Source organism: Budorcas taxicolor, chromosome 2 (genome assembly GCF_023091745.1).
Source record: "Budorcas taxicolor isolate Tak-1 chromosome 2, Takin1.1, whole genome shotgun sequence".
Classification (NCBI taxonomy): Eukaryota; Metazoa; Chordata; class Mammalia; order Artiodactyla; family Bovidae; genus Budorcas; species Budorcas taxicolor.
In genome coordinates, this window is record NC_068911.1 from 171,351,923 (window position 1) to 171,367,943 (window position 16,021).

The following is a 16,021-nucleotide window of genomic DNA, read 5'->3' on the forward strand; positions in this document are numbered from 1 at the left end:
CACGCACTTCAACAAAGAGTAGCCCCCACTTGCTGCTGGCAGTGGTTTAGTCGCTAAGTCATGTCCGACTTTTGTGACCCCATGCAGTGTAGCCTGCCAGGCCCCTCTGCCCATGGGATTCTCCAGGCAAGAATCCTGGAGTGGGTTGCCATTTCCTTCTCCAGGGGATCTTCCTGACCCAGGAATCGAACCCAGGTCTCCTGCATTGCAGGTGGATTCTTTACCAACTGAGCTACGAGAAAAGCCCGTGCAGCAGGAAGACCCAGCACGGCCAAAAATAAATAAATAATTATTAAAAAAAAAGAAAAGAATGCGTCTTCTCCACAGACCACTGTAGCCTCCACACATGGACATTCCTTTTGGAAGGAATGGAAGGACCAAGTGTCCTCCTCTAGTCACTGGTACTGATATGACTAGAGCGGAGGGGCTGAGGGCCCACCAGATCTCTCATCAGCTTCAGGAAACCTGTCTGCTAAAATGGAAAAGACAGGGCCAGAGTCAAAGCTGGAGAAGGACCAGAGCACCTGCAGACACAGGTAGCTGTGTTCTGACACGCAGGCCTGCAGAGGAATGGCCGCCTCTCCGGAGAAAACCAGGCAACTCCAGCCTGCATTCAGTCTCTGACGCAGCTTTCCAAACACTGTAGTGTCCATTTTTTTCCTTTCATTCTCCAGAGTTCTCCTGCAGTGGTTCCTTCTGCAACTAGAATAGTGGCTCTTGGTCTTTTGGACCTCTTTAAGAATCTGTTAAAGTTTACAAGCCATCAGCTTGGAAAAATATATACATACATAAAATTTTGCTTACAGTTCTAGGGAATCGGTTGACAGTCCTGGAGTTCTTTTTTGGATTCCTGTTTAAGTAGTCTTCTCCTAGAGTAAAATATGGCATAGTGATTTATCTCGTCTGTTTCTCAGAAAACAGTTAAGTTCTAACATGAGATAGGAGGAGTCTGAGGGCAAAGACAGGGTGAGCTGCTGAAATGGGGCTTATGCTGCTGGCTGGAGGAGATAAGTGAATCTGAAAGATACTACCCTCTGACCTTGTTTCCTAGCCCAAAGCCTGACCAGTGCTCTTTCAATTGCAACATTTTTATCCTATTTTCACATTAGGATCACTAATATTTTAAAAATACTAGTGGGAGGGCCCTACCTACTGAAATTCTCATTTAATATGAGATGGACCCTAGGCATCAGTTTTTTAAAAAATTTAAATGACTTTACTGGTGTAAAATAATATACATTTAAGTATATAGTTTGGTGAATTCTGATATATGTACCAAATCCATGAAAATACTCATCATCCCCCAAATTTTCTCTTCTTCTGGAACCCCAATTATATTAATACATGGACCACTTGATGTCTCATGGCTCACCAATGCTGTGTGCATTTTGTTTTGCTTTCAGTATTTTTTTTTCTTGCTGCTTCATTTTGTCTAGCTTATGCTGATATGTCTTCAAGGTCGCTAGTCATCTGTAATGTTTAATTTCTATGTATTTTTTAATCTCAGTAACTATATCCTTCAAAGTTCATTTTCAAATATATATATTCCATTCCTTCTCTCCTTCCCTTGCTCATGCTTCCCTCTGCCTTCAAATATACATGCCAAGTGTATTTGAAATCCTTGTATACTACTCTGTGTTATTTCTGAGGTCTGCTTATACTGGTTCCTGTTTTACAAGCCTAATGCTTTTTTTAAACTTATTTACCATCATTATTTATTTATTTACTTTTGGCTGCACCGGGTCTTCATCGCTGCATGTAGGCTTTCTCTAGTTGTGGCTAGCAGAGGCTGCTCTAGCTGCGGTGCACGGGCTTCTCTCGCTACAGAGCATAGGCTTTAGAGAGCGCAGGCTCAGGAGCTGTGACAGCCGGGCTTAGTTGTTCTGGGGTATGTGGGATCTTCCCCTACCAGCGACTGAACCTGTGTCTCCTGCCGTGTTAGGCGGATTCTTAATCACTGGACCACCAAGGAAGCCCCGCCTAGTACCAAGGTCCTCAGGCTCATGTAGCATGTACAGGGGTATGATTCCTACCACAGTGACCCAGCACAGAGCCCCCGCACCCCCTGACCTGTTCTGGATGTGTAGAGTCTCCCTTTCACTTCAGACCAACCTGCTCCCCCTTTTCCCCCCCGACAGCTCTGTCTCCTGTGGGTTGTCAGCAGTTTCGCTGAGCAGTGGGCATTGTGACGGTTTTTGCACGATGTCTTCATATGAGGGAAACAGTCTGACTTCACTTTGAAGGGATGATGTCTGTAACCACTGGAAGATAAAATAGTGGTGTGATTATTGAACCAAAGGAATTTATGTTTTGTAACTTGGTTACTTTTATTTTGCATTTTGTTAAAGTATTAAATACTTTTTTCCTGTTTGAAAAAAAAAAAAAGAAGAAGAAGCCCTCCCTAATACTCTTTAATTGTATGGTTGGAACTTTGCATCATTGAGGACTGGAATTTTATGAAGTTTCTTAGGGGAAAAAAAATATTACCCATTCAAGACATACTTTTAACCTTTTTTAGATGCGGAATACCCCTTCACCTAGGACTAATTTGGCCTTGCTCCCTGATGGATGTACTCCTGTGATGTATTAGGGGAGCTCTCCACTCTGACTGATGGGAGCGGCGATCATCTATGGTCTTGTGAGCTGGTAAGGTTATTCTGCTCGACCCTTTCACTCTTCTTGCTCTCAGGTAGTTTCCTCACAAGGATGTACTGATGGTTGCCCAGCCGACATCTTAGAAAGCTCTCCGTAGGTGTCTGGAGTTCTTTCCCTGTTCAGCTGTCTCTCTCCCATGAATTCTAATTGGCCTGGCCTCCCTGAACCCTAAATGCTGTCTCCTCAACTCAAGAAATTGCTGGACTTGGTTTAGGTGTTTCTTCCCTGTATGTCAGCCTGAAGAGTCTCTACCGGAAGTGAGTTGGGGCAATCATAGGGCTTCTAATTTGATTCCTTTCTCCCAGGGATTAGTGTCCTGCACTGTCAGTTGTCCAGTGTCTGACATTTTAGCTGTTTAAAGCGGGAAAAGTAATCTAGGCCCTGTCACTCCATAATGGCCAGAAGAGGTTATCATTTGGGTTTTTTTTAACTTTCCTAGGTTAAAAATTCTAATATGTGGCCAGAGTTGAGAACCACTATAGTTTATTTTTATTATTGGAGTTTTAGCCCCTGTTGCCAAGTTTTTCCCTTGCCCTCTTGCAGCTGTGATTTTACCGTCACGTCTCAAACCATACTGGTTAACTCACATTTTCCCTGCCTTATACCCAAAGCTAGGAGAAATGGCATGATATTCTTGGATTTGGTACTTATGAGTACTCTCCAAATTTCTAGGCATGGTTCTCCATGTCAGAGAGAGAAGACATTCTGACTTGCTATCAATCATGTTATCCACAAAAAGAAAGAGAGAAGAAAACTGGGCTAAGGAGATTGTTAGTTGAGAACTATATCTATGGGCTTCCTTGGTGGTCTGGTGGTTAAGAATCCCCCTGCCAATGCAGGGGACATGGGTTTAATCCCTGGTCCAGGAAGATTCCATGTGCCATGGAGCAACTGAGCCTGTATGCTACAACTTCTGGGCCCACATGCTGTAACTACTGGAGCTCAACGCCTAAAGCCCGTGCTCTGCAACAAGAGAAGACACTGCAATGAGAAGTTTGCACACAGCAACGAAGAAGTCTGCTCACCACAACTAGGGAAAAGCCCGTGTGGAGCAAAGAAGACCCAACACAGCCAAAAATAACCAATTAATTAATTTGGCTCAGACGGTAAAGAATCTACCTGCAATGCAGGAGGCCCAGGCTCGATGCCTGGGTCAGGAAGATCCCCTGGAGAAGGTAATGGCTACCCACTCCAGTATTCTTACCTAGATAATTCCATGGACAGAGGAGCCTAGTGGGCTACAGTCCATGGTGGGGCAAAAAGTCGGACATGACTGAGCAACTAACACTTTCACTTTTCATACCTGTGGAAGGTACAAAGGCAAAGAGTCAGGCAGGAGAGAACATTATAGTTATGGAATATAGATACTTTTCAAACATTGTAGAAAAATATAAGCTAAATTAAATAAAAAACAAACAAAACTTGCTCTCTATTAGGGGTGTAAATTAGCAGTAAAAGGAGCTCAGAGTCATTCTCCGAGTCTTCCAAAGAGAATGGGAAGCAATCATTTGTTGATTCTACTGTGCATTTCTACACGCAGTATCTCATTTCATCTTTGAGGTGTTCTGAGTCACTTATCATCTCTGTTTTACACTTGTGGGAAGCTATAGACTTGAGAGGTTAGGGAACTCATGAAAGACATACGGTGAGTAACAGAAAGGTAGTGTTCTTGCCTGGAGAATCCCAGGGACGGGGGAGCCTGGTGGGCTGCCGTCTCTGGGGTCGCACAGAGTCGGACACGACTGAAGTGACTTAGCAGCAGCAGCAGCAGTGTCTGATTTCCAAGTCTGTATCTTTTCCCTCTCTGTCTCTGACAACAGCTGTCTGATAGTTTCCAGCTCCAGTGCATATTTGTTTACGTAACATCTTTACTTGACTTTCCCTGTGGCTCAGACAGTAAAGAACCCACCCGCCAATGCAGGAGACCTGGGTTTGATCCCTGGTTCGGGAAGATGCCCTGGAGAAGAGCATGGCAACCCACTCCAGTATCCTTGCCTGTTGGATTCCACAGAGAGAGGAGCCTGGCAGGCTACAGTCCATGGGGTTGCAAAGAGTTGGACACAACTGAGCAACTTACACGCTTTAGTATAAATCACTAGGAAAAAGTGTGAAAATTCTAAGTCCAGCTTGATGAATTTTCACAAAATAAACACACCCTGTCTAACCAGCACTCAGGTCAAGAAACAAAGTGGTTCATGCACCCTAGAAGTCTTCTCACATATGTCCCACTTTCAACCCAGGAGAAATAACATAGAGGTACTCAGTGGAGCCTATAGCTCAGCCTCCCTTAACTTGGGGTCCATGTAAGCATCTATAAATCCCCCCAAATTACAAGCTTTTCCCAAAGAAAGGATGTAGTGCCTTCATCAGATTCTCCTCAAAAGGGACAAGAATAAAAGCTACCACTGAAGACTGGCTCAGAGGGAATATAACCATTCATTCATTGTATCATCAAAATCAGAACATAGTACCAGCAATGGCTACCAACTGAGAGTTTAATGTGCCAGGCATTTTGTTTATTATCTCTGACCCTTACAAAAACTCTGAAATGTAAGTATTATCACCTCTATTTTACAGATATGGGAACACAGCCTTAGAATGAAGTTACTTGCCCAAGGTCACACATTATTGTGTAGGTATTCGTGAATACTAACATTCAACATGAGACCTGCTACAGCAAAACCTGCACTTCTGCAGTGAGACCACGATGCCTTCAGCAATATTAAGTTGCCTAACCTCTGCTCAGAACAAGCTAAGCTTGAAATACCAGGGCTGAACAGGAAATGAAAGAGTGAAGTCTCAAGCCCGGGCAATTTAAAAAAAAAAAAACAATTCCCTTCTAACCAATGACAACTGTCAAAGGGAAGTGCTGCCTTTGAGGCACTTTGCCCTCAAAAGAGGTGTGGCCTCCAAGAGGTGTGGCTGTTAGGTTTTCTCTAGTGGGAGTTACTATCAAACCACAAGCCAACTGTCTATCATTACACTGCACTTTGAGAGGACACCAATGATTGGTCGACTAAGAGAGCAACATTTGAATTTTAAGAAAAGACCAAAACAACCTAAGGTCTTTACTTCAGTGAGAAAGATAAAGCTTTGTCAGAGAAAACTCTGAGTCAGCGTCAGAGATTAGGCACGGAAAACCCTGTTAGGTAAAACCTTGACTTCCCTAACTGGTGTTAAGTTGCTATTAAATTCTTCAAGAAATTAGCCCCCATTTGAAAAGATATGTAAAAACTATGTAAAAATGCTTTGTAAACTGCAAAGGAAATGGCTAGCAAATAGTTTTAAAAAATCCCCAAACTCTAAACATAAAGCAAAATTGACCTGCCTGCAAAGGCTATACCAGGAGGTGGTAGAGTTAGAAGCAGCCACAATTTTGGCCCCTACTTTCCTCTCATCACTAGGTCACATGTAGAATTGTTTTCTGTCTCTCATTTTCCCTCTGCTATTCCACTGGACCATTAAGTACACTGCATCATCTGTGCTTTATTTTGGAGAAGACATACATAATAGAACCTGTAAAAGAAAAGAATGGCTCAGATGACTTTTTGTACAGAAAAGAAACCATCGGCTCAACTTAAAAGATTGAAAAATTACATTCACTTATTTACTACAATTCATTCTGAGTCTGAGATGCATCCTCAGCTGAATGAGATAGAAAGAAAAATGAAAAAAAAAATCATTTATTTCAGGCAATGCAAGTTCTTCTAATACAGCAAGCTTTAAAATTTTAGAGACCTTGAAATATTGAAAGAAACTCCTATAATTCAGTCATCTTTTCCTCAGTAACAGCTTCTATTATAGAAAGTTTCATTTAATAGATAAGGCTGAAAAAATATTGCTTCAAATTTTATATGCTGTATTTTATATCTATGAAGTAAAGCATTACAGAACTACTCACAGAGCCACCAAAGCAGCAATGTAGAATTTCCAGGGTTTTTTTTGTTGAAACGCACTTTATTTAAAAAAAAAAAGTCATGAACAATAAATTACAATCATTTCCCCCTTTTATAAATTCTTCATAAAATATATTTGACAATTTTAAAAGAAAATTTCAAAAGTTGCTTTTGTTTTTGAAGTGCTGATGACTTATTTTTTGACCATTTTGTCATGCTGGTGAATTATTTGTAGCTGCTACAATAGTTTGATTGATAAACATTTTACAGTTAAAAACAACAACAACAACAACAAAGAGGAAAAAACAGACCAGCAGAAAGAACTATTCAGTGTGCTATTTATCTGACACGTAACACTTACTTCATCATAATGACAAAGTATCCCTTAGCACCAAAAAACTACAGGAACCCCATCCTTCTAAGTGACAACTAGTGCAAAATAACATTCTAGGAACTAACTGTACAATCCCATTATTTTAACTGGCCACAGCTGCCTATAAGCTTATTTGAAATATTTGGTCTTTTTTCAATTAAGACAAATTTCATAAAACACTATAAACCATGGCAAGAGACTCTATGAGGAACAATTGTTTATTGAGTACCTATTATGGGCAAGGCACTGTGCACAAACTCTTGCTTTCATTTTTCCTCTAAGCAATATCCAGGAATTTCCAAGTATCACTTTGTTTCTTACTCTTTGCTGGAAAAGCCCATGGCTACATGCCATTTTAAAATTGTCATTTTATCAACTGATCTTTAGTGCTGAGCACACAGTAGGTACTTAATAAATACCTCCTGACTTAAAGAATGAAGACAAAGAATTTACTATCATTTTTCTTGGTATCATAGGCTATTTAGAATACAGGGACTTAAGAAAATTTCAGAAGAAACTTCCTGATCACCTCACATCCTTACCGCCAATGAAAGGAATAATTCCACTTCACAGGTAAATTAAAATAGTTTTCAAAATAAATTATAATTGTTAACTATTTTAAATGAGGTGGGGCCAAAAGCTATCTACTTAGGAAACCATGACATGTAGCTATTTGAAGAGCAAATGAAGCATTGGCATACCATCACCTAAGTCATCATGAATCTCTGCTGAAGTGCCATGTTATTGATAAGACATTGTAATGCTTTTTTAACTTTCAGCAACTCAATCTACTTGGCCAGATCTGTGTTCTACTAATTTGGTGATCCAGAGGGTCAATTATCATGAAGTTCCAGTGTATTTCCACCTCCAATTTTGAAAATAATTCTTATAATTATTAGCTTGGAAGTAATGTTAAAAGTACATCTTTTTCTTCATTTAAGAGGTTTTAAGTAAAACCTTTTAGCCTAAATTTTGAACTTCACACCAAGTAATGCATAGTTCAGAAATTTTATGTACTCCACTTTTTGTGCTTTTCCACTCTTTATAGTCCCCTGAACACATTTTAAATAAGGAAAAAATTATGGTAGGAATATTCCAAAAGTTGTGGAAGTTCAAAAAAACTGAGGAGACTATGTGAACTATCAATGATTTCAATATTCTAATACCTTTAAACTTTTTTTACTTTTGACTAAATATTCTAGTGCTTTATAAAGATTAACCTATATACAAATGGTCTCAAAGTATTAACAACCTTAAAGGCTAATGATCTGTTTTAGGTAAACTTTCTTCCTTTAGATTTGAACTATCTGCATTTACGGGAAAAAAAAAAAACTGGAGACAACCATATGGGGTTAAAAATCAAACTGACCTCAAGAAGAATAATGGTCTATTGGTTCTTCACATAGACCATACCAAATGATTGTATAAAACTGATAACCTCTCTATTTGAAAGACATAACTGATGCCACAGTATTTTACCCATTTGCCAAACTGTATAGGTATCAACTCCCACCTTAGAAAAAGGTGGTTTACACTGAATACAACCATATCACTACCATTACTGTGTCAAATTAGACAAGAGAAAACAGCATTAGTGCCAAAATGAAAGGAATTCCAGTGATTAAACACGAGACCATATTGGAGCAGGCAATGAAAGGATAGAACTCATTTGGTTTCTTCAGCTTTATGCTGAGGCTTAGACAAAGTCTTGAAAATAAAAAGTTAATATATATCGATTACTATAGTTTATATACAGCGAAGTTTTCAGAAACAGAAGAATCCTGTGTTCAGACTTATATTAGATTGCAGATGCTCAAGTGCAGTCATGTCCCAATGCAGTGGTTTAATTGGTTAACTGAATGCTTGGTTACCTAAAACCTGTACCACACTGATTGCATGGCTAATCCAACTCCTGCAGCTATAGGGCACTGGAGAGCTCAAACAAACTTCAGCAGCTTTGGATCACTTACTTTCACTTACGTTTAGCCAGATAATTTTGGACTCTCCAAAATGATGTCTTAAAAAAAGCTGTATAACATTATAAAAACAAAAACTTAGTATGATTTCATTAGAGGGAGGGACAGGGTAGGAAGACGGAAGGTTCTTTTATTTTTCATTACTGATTTCACCAGCAAAGCTCAAAAATCCAAACCTACATCAAATAATTTAAACAGAAGTGGCATTTTTTTTTCATATGGAATGCAAAATGCACACATTCACATACTTACATATACATAAATATATACACATACGTTTCCTTTACAAAGCTTCAAAGGTTGCATTACCAGCATGCAAACCTTTTTTCCCATGGAAATTCCTAATACTGACAAGGAATGTCTAAAATACTTAGAGACATATTTCCAGAAAACTGGACTCTTCTTTTCTTGGCTCTTATAGAGAATTTTCCTGCCAAACTTCTACCAATGATCATTTAAAAAAATTTACATCCACATTGGTAATACACTTTTAAAACATATTAATAGAATGGCCAGCTTGGACTTAAGAAAAATGAGGAAAAAAAAAAATCCCACAATAAAATCTAAACCCTTAAAAGGTGGAGTTTAGCTTTTTATATTCTTTTTTCAGCCACATTATGTTGCATCACTGTTAAAACAGAAGCAGCATATCATCCAAGATATTTGCAAATAATATATGTGTCACGTTTCCCAGCTGCTATCTTTAAATGCAATTTGTACTAATCTGAGTTCTAGTTCAAAAGCATCTGGACGATCCTGAGGGTTTGCAGCCAGCATTTCCTTAATCAGTTGTTTCATTCGCCCATTCATAGACTTTTTCTTCACAGGAATGAGAAGTTCCATTTTGGGATTTTCCAGAAGTGCCTCCCCAACAGGCACAATCTCAGTTCCTTGTTTTACATAACTCCCCAAGAGTTCCTTCTTTGTCTCTGTATCTATGAAGGTGATCCTTTCCAACATTGCCCAGATGATAATCCCCAGAGCAAAGATGTCAGCTTTTGCTGTATAATGTCCCTCCCACACTTCAGGAGCCATGTAGAAATCTGTTCCACAAGCTGTAGAAAGGAAACACTTGTTTACACTGACAGGTTCTTCTGGATTCTGCCCAGATGCTGAACAAACTTTACTTAGACCAAAATCAGCCACTTTGAGTGTAGGTTCCAAGTCACTGGTATCCAACCTGCTTTGAGAAATCAGGATGTTATCAGGCTTCAGATCTCGATGGATGATCTGGTTTTTATGCAAGAAAGCCAGGGCACTGCTCAGCTGAAGCATGAAGCTGGTGTTAGTTTTACGATTGGGTTTCCTGGACAACAGATACTCATTCATATCTCCTCCATCACAAAAATCCATCACAAACCACAAGTAATAGGCGCTTCTGGGATCAAAGGCAATTTCTCCTTTTAGTGAAGTCTCTACAAGCTATAAGAAAGAAAAAGACAGATTATAATCATCTGCAAGGTTTATATAATTCAGCTATAGAGAAAGAGTCACTGGTTGAGTTAGTCTCTAATTTTAATTGGAAATTCCATGAATATTTTATTTGTTTAGTGCTTTCATACGTGCATTTTATTTTAAACTTTAGTACTTCAAACTGTCACTTTGTCCCTAACAAAAATACACCAAATTTCTAAGTGAAGAGGTAAAAACATCATTAAAAATAGTTATATTTTGAGAAATGTCCAACTGCTTTTACGTTTTCTGCATGTGTCAATGGAGCTGAATTCTAACTGGCTAGCTAATAGCTTCCTGAAAAGATCAAAGTTTCAGCACCTAGATCTGGTAGATTGCCAGCTGGGGTATAAACATCAGTTAGGACATTCTACTCCATAAAACTGCCTGAAATCTACTTCTCGCTTACTGCACTTACACTATCAACATAATCTGTGAAACTAAGAGAAAATTATGAAGGAACAACCAGTTGTTACAGAAATAAAGTGCTCCTGTAGTCACTGATAAAACTAAAGACTGACATCATTATTGCAAGAACTTCTATAAGCAGAATGCAAATATGGAGGCTATCTCTATCAATAGATGGCTTCTAAAAACCAAATTATAAAAATCACATATGCATTTTGATATAAAAACTCAAAACTGAGCTTGTATATTTGATACAAGCTGAAAATCTAGAATAAAGCACAATTTTACTTATATCATTATCTAATTATAACTCTCCTACCACCTGAAATTCAAGAATCTTAATTACTTCACTGAGCATGAACTATCATTTTAAATTACAGTGCTTTGAAAGCATTTGTCCTATGGTGTCCTTTTCAGGCTCACAGGCTGAACAGAAACTCAGTAGGGAAGGTGAAGAGTTGTTGAAGAGTGAGTGATCTGCTATAAATCTACTAGTATTTCCTTTTGTCTTTTCGGTGAGCAGAGGCAAAGAACACCTCTCCATGCTGTCTCCCCCATGGCAGCCATAATTGCAATGGTCTGCAGAAGTCTTCCTTGCATACATTTTCTTTGTTGCATGTGTTTGCCACTGAGACAGAAAATGAAAGAACAGAAAGGTCCAGGTCACACAATTATTTACCAGGTGCACTGTTACTAAATATGTTCAGATTAAAGATGAGCATCATCACTCTTCCGTCATGTCCTCTTTTCATTCTCAAAAGCAAAATTCCTAAATAGCTTTGAGCAATGCAGAGTTCCAGCATTCAAATAATGGTTTAGAGTAAAGCCAGATAGTAGATATTTTAGGCTTGACAAGCCACATAGGGTCTCTGTTCCATATTCTTCTTCTTAAAAAAAAAGTCTTAAAAAAATGTAAAACCTATTTTTAGTATCCAGGCCATACAAAAACAGGCTAAGGGCTATAGTTTGAGGGCCCCGGGTTGAGAGCTACAGAAATACAGAGCCCAATCTGCTTACTGTCATGTGCAGATGTCAGCCATTGGCTGTCTTGCCTAAAGTCCTTTAACAGCTTCTCTGTTCTCTTAGGCTAGAGTCTAAGCTCTTTAACATGGGCTGTGCACTCTCACCCTGCTGATTTTTCTAGTCTCACCTAAAATAACTCTCCTTGTACACTGCAGTCTTATTATCTTCTTTCAGTTCTTAGAATGCTTCATGCCTTTTGCTTCTAGACATTTGTATGTACAGTTTTCTCACTCACTCCCCTGGCTAATTCCTCTTTACCTTGCAAGTTTCGGTTGAAGCAGTTCATAATTCCTGGACCCCAGGATTACGTCAGTTTGCCTACTACATGCACCTATATCATCCCGTACTTTTCATTCATGACACTCATGGTAAGTATACATATTGGCCATAAAGTTTCTATGCATAAGATGTGTCCTCTGTTAACTATTTGTTTTACATTTCTTCTGGGTAAGGTTTTTAGCTAACAGGAACTGACTGAATGATTCCAATTGAGAACAAGAAAGATATCTAGAAAAACATGGAGGAAAAAAAATGTAGAGAATAGTGAAGACCATATGTAGAGACTCTATCGTCACACTATAGATTTGTTTGGTTTTACCACGTGTAAATATTGGTTGTCTTCACTAGTATAAATTTAGAGAGGGCACTTGCTAATGTGTTGGTGAATGTCTGGTTAACTAAATAAATCTGTAGAAAATATAATTTTATTAGAGTTGCTTACGACTGAGTTCTTCCTACATGCCAAGTACTGTGTCTGCATCACCTCTTATTTTGACAAGTCCCATGGAAGGTAGAAATTATTATTCCTTACGTTTGAAGATACAGATGCTCGGGAAAGATGGGTTATTTATCCAAGGTCATACAGCTAGCAAAAAATGCCATAAGTCAAACACAGGTCTATCAGGCTTTAAAAAGATGAAATAGATTACTAAACAACAAGGTACTTTAGATTAAAAAAAAAAATCACATTTTACATCTTAAAGCCTTGAAAGATTAGCTAGCTAATACCTAGTTATTGTAACAGTTGCTCCATCTGGACTCAAGGATACCATCAGCACTAAGCCAGATGTTTAAATATCCTTGCATTTATAGTTCAATTATGCATTTTAGTCTCCAAAATTCAATGCAAAGTTCAGCAAGGTTCTAGTTACTTTTATGTGGAATGCAGTAAGAATGTTTCCGATTTTTTTATCATTGTAACTTAGCTAATAAGCACTTTTAGAAGAATACAAAGTAAAACAAATAAAGACTAAATAGTTAGGTTTATATTCCCTATCTTAAGAGAGAAATTAGGTTCTCAAGGCTGATATTTTTTCACCATACAATGAAACTTTAGTTTTTTAATTACATAGAATAATGTGTTTATTTTGTTGTTCCTGGAATAACAGCTTTTGCTGTTTTAAAACAGACTTTTGTACCCTGAAGGTAAATTCTGAATTTAGACACAATCGTGGAAAGCTGTTCATGTTCCAAGAATGACTGGACTTAAGAAATTTTGCTCTGGCCTTTAACTAGCTATGTCTGAAGTATATTTTTTCTTCAAGTATAGACCTACTAGAGATTTTGACCTATGGCAGAAATCAACCTTAAAAAAAAGAACCAGACTTTCTGTTTTCCTATATTAATGGTTTCCCCAAGTCTACAGAATAGTAATCTGGAGGCAAAAGGGTAATCTAGAGGTTACAGAGCACAAGTTTTAGCTGCCAGATAGTCCTACATTTAGCTCCCAATTCTGCCACTTGCTATGTGATTCTGGATCAATTCATTATCTAGTCTAAGCCTCAGTTTCTTGATTTGTAATGATGATAATAATAGTACATTTCTCATAGGACTGTTCTGAGCAGAGTATGGAATGAGTAGGAAGCCAAATGTTAAGTCATTAGTAACATTCAGGTGCTAAGCCACATACTCCATGAAAATTCAATGGAACTGCATGGTTAGGATCTTAAACAACCTTCTAAAACACGAACATGAGTTCATGTCAGTGATAAAGAAAAGCCCAATTACCTATGGGTACTACTTCTGGTTGTAGATTTTTCCCTTTTCTTCTGTCTTCAGTTCCAAAAAAATTGATTTCAAATAAGTGAACTAATTAGACTCTAGTCTCAATCACCTCTCTAGTTCCTATGCTGTCCCATTCCTATGCAGATTGGCAAGTATCATGGCATAACAGGTGGCTTATGTTATTTTTAGGTATTTGCATCACAGGTTTAAATAAAACCTTGTTTTAGAGGAAACGTCTACTCAGTTCTTGGCAGACTCCTATCTGTTCCAAACGATATAAACACCTGCACTTAAAAGTAGAAGTTCATCTGACTCTTTCATTCCTCTTACTGCTGACCAGTGCTACATTCAAATCATTTCTATTTCCCATTCAACCACACATACCTGTAAATAAAGGGAAGAATTAGAGCCGTGGGACATCTTTTGCACCATCCCATCTTTTTGTAGGATGCATTCCTCCAAGTGAATCACATTTGGATGTTGGCTCTTGATACTGCTTAGTGCCCAGAACTCACGCAGGGCTAGTTCAACGTTTTCAGGTGCATGGCATCGAATTTTCTTCACTGCCACCCGTGCAGAGGTCTTTCTGATGACTGCTTCATATACAACACCGTAACTACCTCGGCCTACCTCCCGTATTAGATCGTACTTTGGCTGGCTACTCACCATCTTCAAGGTCAAGGTTTCTGGAAAAATGAACAAAGTGCTCTGTTGAAATTAAGTATACCTGCTGGCTTGAATTTCTTCTTCTGCACGATTTAGTAGTTATCATCTATCTCACTGTCTGCAGTGCTTGAACAATATTTGCTATACAGTGGGCAAATGTAAATATTTTAATAATAGTAACACTACTATTTAATAATAGTAACAGTAATGTGGTACTTACCATGTATCAGAAACTGCCCCAAGCACTTTATATATTAAGCTCATTTAATCCTCACAACAATATTATGAGGTAGATACTGAGCATAATAGCTCATTTTGTAGATGAAAAAAACTAAAGCACAGAGTTTAAGCAACATGCCCAAGGTCAAACAGCTAGTAACTGGCGAACCTGGGATTTGAAACCAGGCCATCTTGCTCTGACAACCTCTTACATGAACTGCTTTAAAACACCACTGCTAAACATAAACCAAAAAGTTCATATTCTTATTTACTGATCATGAAAAAACAATCAAAACTCCTGCTTCCCCTGAAAACTGATACATATAAAACTGATACATTTCCTTAAAATGGCAAAACTCACAGTTAGAAACACAAACACCTGGCTTAGGTTTAGATACTGAGACTGTACAGAAGTAAAAATGAGCAGTTATTTTTCTTTTTTGAAAGTAAATGATTAAACTATACATATTCCTATTTTAATTTTATTTCCTTATTTCTTGCAAAATAGTTTGTGGAGAAAAATGTTCCTTTACAGATAAACTAAGCTACTTAGAATATGGTTATTGTTCTTGTTTTAAACAATAGTTATTTAGATCTAGGTCATTTTTGCCAATGAAATCTATCCTGCATATTAAGAGAACTCTCTGAGAGAGTTCTTTGGAATTCAACTTGATAAATCATTTAAAGGCAAGGGCAAAGAAAGGCCTTGCGTGGAAACACGTGTTGAATTAAGAGTTTGAAGAGTGCCTCCTCATTCTCCGAAGACCGTCAAAATTCTAATGAGCTTCAGGAACCAATTCTCATTTGTAGAATGCCAGCATGGACAAGAAAAGCTACCTGAGATTGTACATTTTTTATAGTGTACGGTTTAGGGGAACACAAAGCGACCGACAAATAGAGCCTGTCAAGTTGGGACCAGTCATTTTAAGTCGATAGAACAGATTTAATAAAGAAAATGAAAGCTTCTGAGATTACTTTTAGTCCCACTTCCTCTAACGGGACACCGCTCCTCAAATTCCTACAGTATTTCCGAGCGTCGGATTTCCTGACACAGAATTCTCTGCCCCAGCTACACAGTGGACATTCGTTCCTGTCCTCCGTGGATCGCCAATTCCTATCCATCTCAAAGTGGCTTGTGCCTTGAAAGCTGCCCCATACCCGCCTGAATGGCTGGGAAGGAGGGTGTTTGTGAAGTCTTTGAGATCCTGGGTCAAAACACAGCGCGGTGATGCAGACCGTGCGAACCTCGGGGCCTTGGGACGGCATCCCCCCGGGCCCTCGCGCCTCCACCCGGCACTCGGACACCGGCCGGCCCCGCTGTACACCTGCTGGCGCCCGGGAAGGGCCAG

The 16,021-nt window shown here is 38.8% G+C and overlaps 1 protein-coding gene across 1 annotated transcript; it reads right to left on the minus strand.

Moving 5' to 3' along the window:
• Positions 1-9,340: 9,340 nt before the first annotated feature.
• PDIK1L (PDLIM1 interacting kinase 1 like) lies at positions 9,341-14,471 on the minus strand. The gene is made up of 2 exons (XM_052635434.1): positions 14,172-14,471; positions 9,341-10,322 (listed from the first exon to the last, which is right to left on the minus strand). Exons 1-2 carry the CDS (start codon positions 14,454-14,456, stop codon positions 9,582-9,584), a joined length of 1,026 nt encoding a protein of 341 aa, XP_052491394.1. The 5' UTR covers positions 14,457-14,471; the 3' UTR covers positions 9,341-9,581.
• Between the last annotated feature and the right edge of the window lie 1,550 nt (positions 14,472-16,021).

Bases quoted from the DNA above. Each gene is read 5' to 3' on its own strand.
- PDIK1L (XM_052635434.1), bottom strand. From the start codon at position 14,456: ATGGTGAGTAGCCAGCCAAAGTACGATCTAATACGGGAGGTAGGCCGA. The intron at 10,323-14,171 runs GTATGTGTGGTT...TCTTTCTTATAG, and splicing joins ATTCTTCCCTTTATTTACAG to CTTGTAGAGACTTCACTAAA.